Source organism: Sebastes umbrosus, chromosome 4 (assembly GCF_015220745.1).
Source record: "Sebastes umbrosus isolate fSebUmb1 chromosome 4, fSebUmb1.pri, whole genome shotgun sequence".
Classification (NCBI taxonomy): Eukaryota; Metazoa; Chordata; class Actinopteri; order Perciformes; family Sebastidae; genus Sebastes; species Sebastes umbrosus.
Window position 1 is genome coordinate 19,313,785 of NC_051272.1, and position 11,050 is coordinate 19,324,834.

General features: G+C 36.4%; 2 protein-coding genes across 2 annotated transcripts; both read right to left on the reverse strand.

Moving 5' to 3' along the window:
* Positions 1-2,064: 2,064 nt before the first annotated feature.
* LOC119487383 (cAMP-regulated phosphoprotein 19-like) lies at positions 2,065-4,509 on the reverse strand. The gene is made up of 3 exons (XM_037768227.1): positions 4,302-4,509; positions 3,514-3,636; positions 2,065-3,193 (listed from the first exon to the last, which is right to left on the reverse strand). Exons 1-3 carry the CDS (start codon positions 4,458-4,460, stop codon positions 3,023-3,025), a joined length of 453 nt encoding a protein of 150 aa, XP_037624155.1. The 5' UTR covers positions 4,461-4,509; the 3' UTR covers positions 2,065-3,022.
* Positions 4,510-7,314: 2,805 nt separating this feature from the next.
* On the reverse strand, positions 7,315-10,673 carry rsl24d1 (ribosomal L24 domain containing 1). Its single transcript, XM_037768226.1, has 6 exons — positions 10,505-10,673; positions 9,255-9,368; positions 9,099-9,171; positions 8,938-9,001; positions 8,704-8,789; positions 7,315-7,746 (listed from the first exon to the last, which is right to left on the reverse strand). The coding sequence occupies exons 1-6, from the start codon at positions 10,583-10,585 to the stop codon at positions 7,670-7,672; spliced, it is 495 nt and encodes a 164-aa protein (XP_037624154.1). The 5' UTR covers positions 10,586-10,673; the 3' UTR covers positions 7,315-7,669.
* Positions 10,674-11,050: the final 377 nt, after the last annotated feature.

The following is an 11,050-nucleotide window of genomic DNA, read 5'->3' on the forward strand; positions in this document are numbered from 1 at the left end:
TAACAAAATAAAATAAAATGCAATATGGATGAAACAAAATGCAGAGAAAAATAAATTAAAGAAAGAAAAAAAATAAAGAAATAAAGAAATAAAGAAATAAAGAAAGAAAACTTTTAAAAAAGACAAAATAACTGGGCAAGAGCAATACCATGTGACTGTGTGTGTGCGCTTGAGAGGGGTGGGGTTGGCTGGCTGTCAGTCAGGGTGCAAATTAAATTAAGGCAAGATTAAAAAGAATAAGATAACATAAAGTAAAATAAATATAAATAGGTAGATAGATAGAAGTAAAAGAATGTTGGCTAAAAGGATGGTGTTTAATAGGGTGATGGATAAAAAGATGATGTTTTAAAAGAGAATGATGGATAAAAAAGGATGATGTGATTGTATGTGGTGTGTGGATTGTAACTGGAGTTAACTGTAATCATGGGTTAATATTGGTGGTGGTGGGAGGGGGGGGGGGTTGATAGTTATGGTTTGTTTTTGGAGTATTATGGAGAGGGGTGTTCTGGTGACATTCAGGGATTAACTGTGTCATGGCAGGATTACGGATGGTTCTCTGTATATATCTCTGGGTGAGGATGGAGTTCATCATTACGTCATATTCTTGAGGTACAACGCATGCGCAGTCTGCACTCGCCGAAATTGAGTCAATCGCAACGCACGACCGCAGCTCCAGTTACACTGCGCATGTGCCATCCACCATAAACTCAAGGCCCGTGTCCTAGCCTCTGTCAATAGGCCTTCTGGAGGAGACAAGGCTGAGGTGGTGTCAACATTACTGCCATGATACACAGCATGTGCATTATTTATACAGGGGGATGGAAAATCACACCACATTGCCAATCAGGCCTGATTATTTTCTTACTCTGGTCATAATGTATGAAGGATCATTTTACCCAAAATGAATATTAAAAGGGAATGCTAGGAGACTGTAAAATGTGTCTTATATATAAGGTTATGCTTTCTTTCATTTCCACTTTGTAAATAATATTTGTACCGGACATGTTATAATTTTTTTGACAACAAAAAAGACAAAAAAATGACAACATGTCCGGTACAAATATTATTTACAAAGTGGAAATGAAAGAAAGCATAACCTTGTTTATAAGACAAATGAGTTGTGAAAAAAGTAGTAGACTGTAACTAAGTACACACATCATCAGTGATATCAGTGTGGTATTGTTATCTAAAAATTATATTGATTTGAGACTTGTTCATGACCAGGGTTGTAACTGAGCAGTAGGCCTATACCTAAATATAATAATAATAAAAAAATAAAAATAATAATATCTATACTGTATAATGAGTGTGCAATATCATTATCATTATTACTACTCAGGTGTAATTCATACTGTGCAATATTTTCAGATGAAATTTCATTTGAATCTCACTGTACAATATCATTTTCCACTTGTGAAATTTTGTTAATAGTCTGTTTACTGACAATATTGTATATACTGCTCCTACTTTTATACTTCTTTCTATTTAAGAGGTTTATATTTTCTTACACTTTATTTAGCTCTTTTTTACTGTGTTAGCTGATGCATCTTGTTTTTTGCACTATCCCCTTTGCTGCTGTACACTGCAAATTTCCCCACTGCGGGACTAATAAAAGAATATCTTATCTTTTATCTTAAAGCTTTATAATGAAATTGTGATAAACTACTATGAGGATAAAGCCAACAATTCTTACAGCCCCTTAAAGCTGCAGGTGGTAGTATTGGAGCAAATATGGTTAAAAAAAGTTATTTTTTTATAAAACAGTCACTATATTCTGACAGTAGTGCATGAGACAGGTAATCTGAAAGAATAATCATGTCTCTGTGTCCTCCGGTGCTCCTAATGGCATCTGCAAGATTTCACAGACCGGAGGAAAACAACCAATCAGAGCCGAGCTGGAGCCTGCTGTCTCTGAGCAGCTGTCAATCACTCACAAACTCCAATCAAACTAGGCAGCACTGATCAAATATGAAACTCTGGATGTTTTTTTTATGCAGGTAGTTTAAGTGACATTTGATTGGACACATTAAGGACACGTTCAATTGAATAACCATACTTGTAAGATATTATGCAAAACTATTTTATTTACAAAACAAATGGCACAGTGTGACTGCACAATAAATGCACATGCACACTCCAGACATGTCAGGGGAGTTTCTTTCCATAAAATCTTAAGTGATTCCAGTCAGACAGTGACAGACATTTCAGGCAAAATTCATAACCAAGATTCTCACTGAGGGAGCAAATATTGCTCAAGAGGAACAACGGTTCATAACTTTTAAGGCCATTTTAGAGATCAGGATGAGATGGAGACCAGCAGCAAGTCCTTGAAAACCAATGTCACTAAAATGAATTAAAATACAACTGGCTACTAACTGTGTGTGATCTAATCTTCAGTACTTTGAAAGCACAGAACCAAACAGCTTCACAGAGAGAGGAAGGGACACAGACAATCGAGGATTAGAAAACAAAAAAGCAAGATTAAGTATTTTCACTCTTTAAACAGACATGCCTCCATATGAGCAATTGAATACTCAAAACCGTTTCAAACTGAAAGGCGTATCTGTAAATTAAACTTCTACTTCACACATATATCAATGCAAACTGTCTGTGGTCATAACTCATAAGTGTTTTTGCCTCTGTAACTATCAGTAACATGGCAGAACAAGATTCCTCTCCAGCTGCTGTTAGACAGGCAATTTGTATGGAGGCATATATCCTTAAACGTGAAAATGTTATGCGAGAATAAGATAGCATTAACTTCCATTCATATTTATAATATTTTTATAATCAATCACTATATAGTCTTTTTTAAGATCTTGAGAAACATTTTCAGCTACTACTTTTTGTTGGATTTAACTCACTGGCAATTCAGTGTTACCACTTTTTCTCAAGAATTTGGCTTGGTACATAACTTGTTCTTAGAGAATACATATAAAGGTGAAAAATAAACAAAAACGTAACCACAGGTAGATATGAAGTGGGGGGTTGGAATGGTAACAAAACAGCAAACATGAAATCATCAACCAGCCAGTTTGCTGGCTACGATTGAAGTCTTTCTTTGAGGCAGGTCCTGAGGTGTTGGGATGTGCCCCCCTGTGATCTCCGTCTTCTCCGTCGGGGCTGATGGCAACTGCTTGTTCTTCATTTTTGCCTTGGCCATGTTGTAGTCACCAGAGTCAAAATACTTTGGCTGGACAAACAAGAAAGATATAAAGTGAGAATATTGAAAGACTGGATTTTATTAAATAAGATAAGCTGAACCTTTATTAATCCCCGGGGGGAAATTCAGGTGTCAAAGCAGCAAAGCGCAGATACAGAGGTGTACAAAAAGATTATAAAACAATAAATAGAAATACAGAATATACATAGTGAATGAACATAGTGAATGGACATAGCATGTACCGTCCGTCAAAAAAAAAATCTAGTGTACAATAAATAGATGTAATATGTGCAGTCTATAAAATGGTATATGGAATGAGAAGCAAGCCAAGTTTAAGGTATGAAACGCACCCCCTTCTGGAGTCTTTTCCTGAGAAAGTCTGAGCCTCCAGGCTTGGCTCCTAGGTTAGGAAACCTGGCCTTCAGTTTGGCCTCCTCTGCTTTCTCTGGACTGATTACTTTATCCTCCATTTCCTGCAAAAAAAAAAAGAGCACAGAGTGTATGGATGGCAAATGCTCCACTCAGTGGACTTAAATGGGAGAAAAACGTCATTAAAAGTACATCAAGTGATTAATGAAACTGCAATATATATATATGCTGACATCAGCAGCTGGTACAGCTAGTATGGCTACAATATGTCAAGTCAATTTATTTCTATAGCACATTTAAAACAACATGAGCTGACCAAAGTGCTTTACAGACATAGTGCAGAATAAAAACAGGTCAACAGAGCAGACAACAAAATCTCACACATCCACAGACAGAGACCAAGATGAAATCCATGAGCAATATGTCACAATAATGCAGGCGCCATGAGGGACAACTGGTGTTTGCATTAGCATTTATCCTGCCAATTAACTTAGCATGTTTAGCTATAGCATTAATCCAATTTATCAATCAATTTACAAGAGATTGTGGCAAACTAAGCTACACATCGGCCCCTTAAAGCAGCAGGGGTTTTGTTTTGCTTTGTCATAAAAGCTAGGAGCTAATTAGCTGATCACTTGTCGGTAGCATCGTTGATGACATTAGCAAAGAGGAGCTACATGCTAACTAGCTTGCTGCTAGCCGAATGCTAATTTAGCAGCAACTGGCTGACTCGTTAAATCAGCATTTCGTCGACTAGTTATGTGTTTACCTGCTGTTCCTCTGCAGGCCTCGTCTCGTCAACCTCCTCAGACATAGCTGTATTGGATCCTGTACGGTTTTGCCGTTCAAGCAGCTCTTTTCTTCTGGAGGATAAAAGGTGCAGCTGGGAGCGACTCACTAGGCGGGTTGAGCAGCAGCAGCCTGTCATGCAGCCTGACCAGCAACAGGCCGGGGAGTCGATGCCAGATAGGGATGTGCCGGTCACGAACGAGCCGGTTCAAAGAGCCGGCTCTTGTAAGTGAACGATAAGTCCGAGAGCCGTTTAAAAAAAAAAAATTAATTCAAGGCAGAATGATACGATGATCTTCTCCGCAACACGGCGGGCACTCCAACAGCCTGTTCTCCTCCTGCCCTCTGGTAGAAGATACAGGACCCCCCGGACTCTCACCAGCAGACTGAGGAACAGTTTTTCCCCCAGGCCATCAGACTTTTAAATAGATAATTCGACACGACACCTTCTCACACAAAAATATATCTTATACTGTATATACTGTATATGTTCTTAATATATATGTTCTTAATATGCCTGTATTTATTCTTAATATGCCCTTGTACAAAGTATTTCTTCTTTATAATTGTAATGTAAATGTAAATGTAAATGTAATGTCAATGTAATATAACTTATTATTTTAATGGAGCTTCCCAGCAAAAAGTATTTCACACGTTTGTACCTGTACAACCGGCGTGACAATAAACATCTTGAATCTTGAATCTTGAATCCATGCACTGACTGTGACTGAATGTTGTGTTAATGATGTCCGTGCGACCATCAGATGATTAAAGACAAGGATCATACCATCAAGCAGGGAGGGGCGGAGGTGCGCGGCGTAGAGCAGGTACAGAGCAGGAGGAAGAGGAGGAGAGAAAGAGAGAGGAGTGCGGTGCGTGAATAACAGACAAGATGATTGACAGTCGGAAACAAAGCAGCATGTAAAATTATGATATTCTGGAAATTATAAGGTTTAGTATAATTAAATTGAATAATTTAAGTGATATATGTGCACACATACTAATCATATGTCAAAACAGCGCTAAATGGCTGAATTATAAAAGGCAGAAGTGGTAAAACGAAGAGCTGTTTGGGAGCCGAAAGAGTCGACTCTTCTTGGTGAGCTGAGCCAAATGATCTGGCTCACTAAAAAGAGCCGTAATTCCCATCACTAATGCCAGAGATGCAGGATGGGAGACAGAGCAACATTTCCTGCTATAATGTATAGCACATATGAAGAAATTAGGAAAAAAATCTTTACAAAAATTAAATGTAAACTCCCAAGAATTTGATTCCCTCTCTGACCAAAATAAAATACAACATCTAGAAAATAGTATCATCAGCATAAAAGCTGCAGGATATGTCAGTGCATGTCACAGCCTGAGAGACAACCACAATAACAACAGATAATAGATGTATTTGGTAGGCATACTTACATAAATTAGTAAAGAGTGGTGGTTTATAGTGCCAGTCACTTATAGGTGTTTAGAGAACAGCTTTTGGGTTTTTAAAATCTTAATGTATTGCCTTTTTATGTCTGTCACTTAAAATAATACCCCATATCCATCCACATTATACGCATGACTGCTGTCTGCTGACTTCAAGTTAGCTATCCTGCCATTTCCCTACATGAGGTACATGTCACTATACTGTGGTTTTGTAAAAGACTGTGTTACTGTAAGTGCATAGAAGCTGCAGGATATGTCAGTGCATGTCACAGTCTAGAGACAACCACAACAACAAATAATAGATGTAACTCACACTCTGCCTTTTATTTACTTTTTGTTTTTTTACATTTATCCTTTGATATTGCAATATATTGTAATTAATTGTTTTTTATTTGTTTGTTTGTTTTATTGACACAACAAACATTAATTACTTCTTTATTGTTTTCTTCCATTTACATGCATGTTCTTTTTAAATATCTACATATTGTAATTTGCTTAATGAATTGTATATATGTATATATATGTTTTTGTTTTTATTTTTATTCAATTTTGTTTTATAAATGTTACCTTATCAAGTGATGTACTGTACAAACATTTTACAATTTTGTGTAAAAATTGCCTCGGGGCACAAGTGATGCCATTACATGTTCTTTTATAACATATTTGCATAATATATGGAGATTATTTCGTTATTAATTCATGTCATTGTGCAGCATGGACACCAAATCTTAATCTGTAAAACATCTTTGATAAGTAAACTGCTCAGAATTCCAATGTACTTAGGTGCAAATGGCAAATAATAGTCTTGAATCTTGAAAAACACAATATAATCTGAGTTATTTGCAGATTTATTCGTAGGAATCTTAAAAAAATAAAAATGTATTTGGGCCTGAATGATAAGATTATTTTTTGTTATTTTTCATAGTATTTCTTGTCAATAGTGAGTTTTATTGCAGCCCTCATCTATCAATTGTAAGTTAGTTCACCTGCTGTCATAAGTGGAAAAGGCCAATCAGACCACGATCATAATATTAGTCAAAGCTTCTTAATCCATATTTCTGGATGAAAACAATTGCATTGGGGGAAAAAAAGACCTCTACTTTCAAATATATCATTTGTAAACCGTTACACCACACTGGTATAGAATGGGAGGTAAAATGTAATAAATTAGCTTTTAAATGCATCTTTAATTTTGTCTGTTATTGATAATTTGTGGTTGAATGAGTGACAGATATGCAAATGATGAATATAGGTCCATTTTTTTTTTTGCTGTTACCATACATTAAACTTACACTATATGTTAGATAGGTGAGTCCAATTCAATGAAGTGCTTATATTATACAAATAATTTGTGTGCAGCCAGACTTCTCTTCCTCCATAATGGTCTTCAAACTAACACAATGTCCATCAGCAAAAATCCACATGTAACACAAAAGTAAAATGTCTTATGGTTTCTCATACTACTGACAAAGATATTTTATATATTCATTTGGCACCAACTTAGGTTTTAATTTAACTCTGGTTATAGTTGGGTCAATGTCACAGAAAATAAGAAACAAAACAAGTACATTACCCAAAAAAACATGTTTATTAAATTTTTTGTTGTTTACCTTTTAATATTTTCTGCATTACTGAAATACATTTTACTATGCAACAGGATAGAGTAAATTCTTTACAGCTCCAACTACCACACAGGAAAAGAAATAACTGGGAGGTGTGTGGTTAATCGCTGCTGCTCTGGATGCAAATCTTTGTTGGATCAATCCTTTCAGTCCTCGTACAGCTATTTAAAACTGAACGCATTATTGTGTCCACCATCAACCATTTGGAAATTTTAATTCCAAACCAGAAGTTTAATATAATACAAGATCAACTTGCTCGCGAGAGTCATCACACAAGCAAAACCCCTTGGGTATAAGATTAGAGATCTTCATCCCCCATGTCCACGTCTTCTTGTAACTTCTGCACCATTTTGGCTTCCATCTGTTTGGCCTTTCCTGTAAAAACCAAACAAGCAAACAGAGACACAATTTTAAGTAAGGGATAATGTACAGCGAGCTGGTCATTGTTGTGAAAGAATCCCAGACGGGGCGATGCTGCACCCTGATGCGGAGCCTTCATGATGGAATGATAACAAATACACCTTTAAAATGGTAAGATCTTCAGCTTTCCATTGGTGTATTCATCTTTTCATTAGCGGTAAAATTGACAGAGATAATGCTGGATACATTTGTGGGTCACCAGTAACCTCTAATCACAGTTAAAGTGATACTGAACTTTTGGTTGTGTTCCTAACTGGCCATGATATATGCCTAACTAGAACAAGCACAATCTTCAGCTTTCCATCGGTGCATTTATCTATTCATTAGCAGTAAAATTGACAGATATTGCTGGAGAAAGTTCAGGAATGCTGGTAACCTCTAGTCACAGGTCACATGAGAACTGTTGTTTGGGTAGGCAATTCAGGTTTATACGACTGTTTTATTTTTGCAATGGCATTCAAATCTGAGCAAGGGAGCTGATATTTGTCTGGTATCTAACCTGTGACCAAGCCGACTCAGTTGAACCTATAAGGAAACTAAGATCAGTCTCCTGTCGGAATAGCTCACAGAGTGAAAGAGACACACAAGCTAATCTACCACAGCAAGCTGCTCCAAAAGGATTCAATCTTTTGTTTTATCTTTTTGATATGCAATAGCACATTTTTTTATTTATTAATTTTTTTTTTTTTTTAAACCATGTATATACTGTAGTTGTATAATGTATAACACATAATACATTTTCATTAATATGTATGGATTGTCTGTTCAGTGTATTAAGCTGCATTGTCTTCTTTGTACGAAAAAGGTGATGTGCTGTGCAGTGTGCAAAATCAATGGCACCAATTCAAATTCCCTGTACATGATTACAAGATTCCTGTGTATAACGTGGTATAATTTGGTGAAACATTTTACCTGCATGTGGTGCTTTGATAAGGTGAATATTCTTCTTCACTTCGGTGATGGCCTCTTCCTTCTCCAATTGTTTGCCCTTCTTTAGTCTATAAAGTGGAGAGAAAAACAATAAAGTTGAGGCAAACATTGTTTTCCAAATCCTGTCATGCTGTATTTGTTATATAAAAACTGTTTAACATAAGATTGAAAAAGATAAACTCAAGAGATGTGCTCAAAAATGAAGGACTTGCTCACCTGTTCATGATAAATCTCGCCTGTCGTTTCGTTTTTATTTCTTCCACCCTCTTCATTGCTTCCACTGTAGAAATTAAAAGTGACACATGATTCATCATTTCAACAATCAAATGACAAAATATTTTCACCAAGTACATGTGAGAAATACATTTCTACATTACCTGTCTTGTCCCACAGACCCCTGTTATATTTAACAGGGAGATTTCTCCTCTTCTCAAACTCCAGGGCGTTATCCTGAAAGAGAGGATGTTTGTTAGATAAGACACAGTAAAACACATTTATGACAGAGTTAGTGCTCTATAGATAACCTAACTCACCACTGTCAATTCCTTTCCTGTTGCCTTTCTGAATGCTTTGGTCCATCTGGTTTTTCTTGGGTTACGCTTCTTCTTGAAGTTCTTGTGGCATTTTGACTTGCAGAATCTGAATGACTACATATATTTAAAAAGAGGGACAGAAAAACAAATAATTAGAGGTTCAAGAAGAAACCACAGGACTTTGAATGGATATGGTTAGGTAGACCTGGAAGAAAGGCTCAAACTAACGATTATTTTCATAAAGTCGATTAATCTGTCGATTATTTTCTCAATTAATCAATTAGTTGTTTTGGTCTATAAACTGTCAGGAAATGGTGTAAAATGTCGATCAGTGTTTCCCGAAGCCCAAGATGACGTCCTAAAATGTCTTGTTTTGTCCATAACTCAAAGATAGTCATAGAGGAGTAAAGAAACCAGAAAATATTCACATTTAAGAAGATGGAATCAGAGAATTTTTACTTTTTCTTAAAAATTACTCAAACCGATTAATCGATTATCAAATAGTTGGCTATTAATTAAATACTTGACAAATAATAAATTCATAGTTGCAGCTCTACCAGGAGGATAACAGGAGTTTGGTATTGTTGAATTACAAAGTTGTATAGACTTGAAATTCAGCATTAAAGATTTGACACTAGATTTGTAACAGTTCACATGCGCTCTGTCTTTATTGGTTACATATTTATTAATATATCATACGATATTAGCTTATTACAGATACACCAGTGTTGCCATTCATGTTGTCTGGTAAGTAACAGGAAACAAAAATGTTTACATTATGAGCTTATGTTTAAGATGATTTTTTTTTGTGTAAAAGGGATTATAAAAAGCTATAATGTTTGTCCTACAGCTCAGTTTTCAGTAACATCATACACATTTCAGATCTATGACTGTGGGGTGTTTATGATTTGAGTAACCATCAGAGGGCGACACTACTCCACCAGCCAACCAGAGGAGGCCCTGCTGCTAGTTAAATGTCCTCTTCTCTTCATCAACTTCATTTATATCAACACAATGAATCTAACATTTCAGGAGGTATAGTGTTAACGTTATGTGCCTCGACTCCCACGTTGTAATATAGCTGAACACGGAGGTAAACCATCATTAAGTTATTCACTGTTAGAAACAGCGTGTCTTGATCCCACGTGAGTGAGGACAGCACGTTCTGTTAGCAGCTAATGTTAGCCAGACAGTCTGGCAGTGAAACCAGAGCTCGTGTTAGAGTTAAAGGTAAATAGATAGTACTCTACCTTGCAGTCGTTCCTTACAAACATCACCCCATGCCCGGGGTACACTGGCCCCGAGCAGAAATAACACTTTTCGATGCGCATTTTCGCAGCAGAGACGCTGCGTGCGACAACGATAAAAACAAGACCGACCCGACTCCTCCTCTTCCTCCTCTTCCTCTTCTTGCTCCTCTTCTTCCTCTTTGGTGTTTATTGGTGTTTGGCAAACCAGCTTAGAGGTGCATTACCACCACTTACTGGAGCAGATTGGCAGGAAAAAAATAATAATAATAAAATAAATAAATAAAAATTAATAATTATTAATAATAATAACAATAATAACAATATAAATAATAATTAAATTCTCTCCATTATTCCTGTTGCCCTTAAGTAATTAATTAGAAGACTGTGTACTTTCTTAGATGTCTTTCCTAGCAGATTGTAATATCTCCATCATCTACTCCTGATAGCAATTCCCTTCTTTCTTTGTCATATTTGTTGCACTCTATAAGAACATCTTCCTCTTCCTCTTCTTCTTCTTCCTCTTCCTCTCAGAGCCTGGCAGCCGAA

What these genes read in the sequence shown, in the direction of transcription:
- LOC119487383 (XM_037768227.1), bottom strand. Translation starts at nt 4,460, where the DNA reads ATGACAGGCTGCTGCTGCTCAACCCGCCTAGTGAGTCGCTCCCAGCTG. An exon ending in GGCCTGCAGAGGAACAGCAG is followed by an intron (nt 3,637 to 4,301) that starts GTAAACACATAA and finishes TTTTTTTTGCAG; the next exon opens with GAAATGGAGGATAAAGTAAT. An exon ending in GGAAAAGACTCCAGAAGGGG is followed by an intron (nt 3,194 to 3,513) that starts GTGCGTTTCATA and finishes TTGTTTGTCCAG; the next exon opens with CCAAAGTATTTTGACTCTGG.
- rsl24d1 (XM_037768226.1), bottom strand. Translation starts at nt 10,585, where the DNA reads ATGCGCATCGAAAAGTGTTATTTCTGCTCGGGGCCAGTGTACCCCGGG. An exon ending in CAGGAAAGGAATTGACAGTG is followed by an intron (nt 9,172 to 9,254) that starts GTGAGTTAGGTT and finishes CCTCTCTTTCAG; the next exon opens with GATAACGCCCTGGAGTTTGA. An exon ending in TATCAAAGCACCACATGCAG is followed by an intron (nt 7,747 to 8,703) that starts GTAAAATGTTTC and finishes TGGTTTTTACAG; the next exon opens with GAAAGGCCAAACAGATGGAA.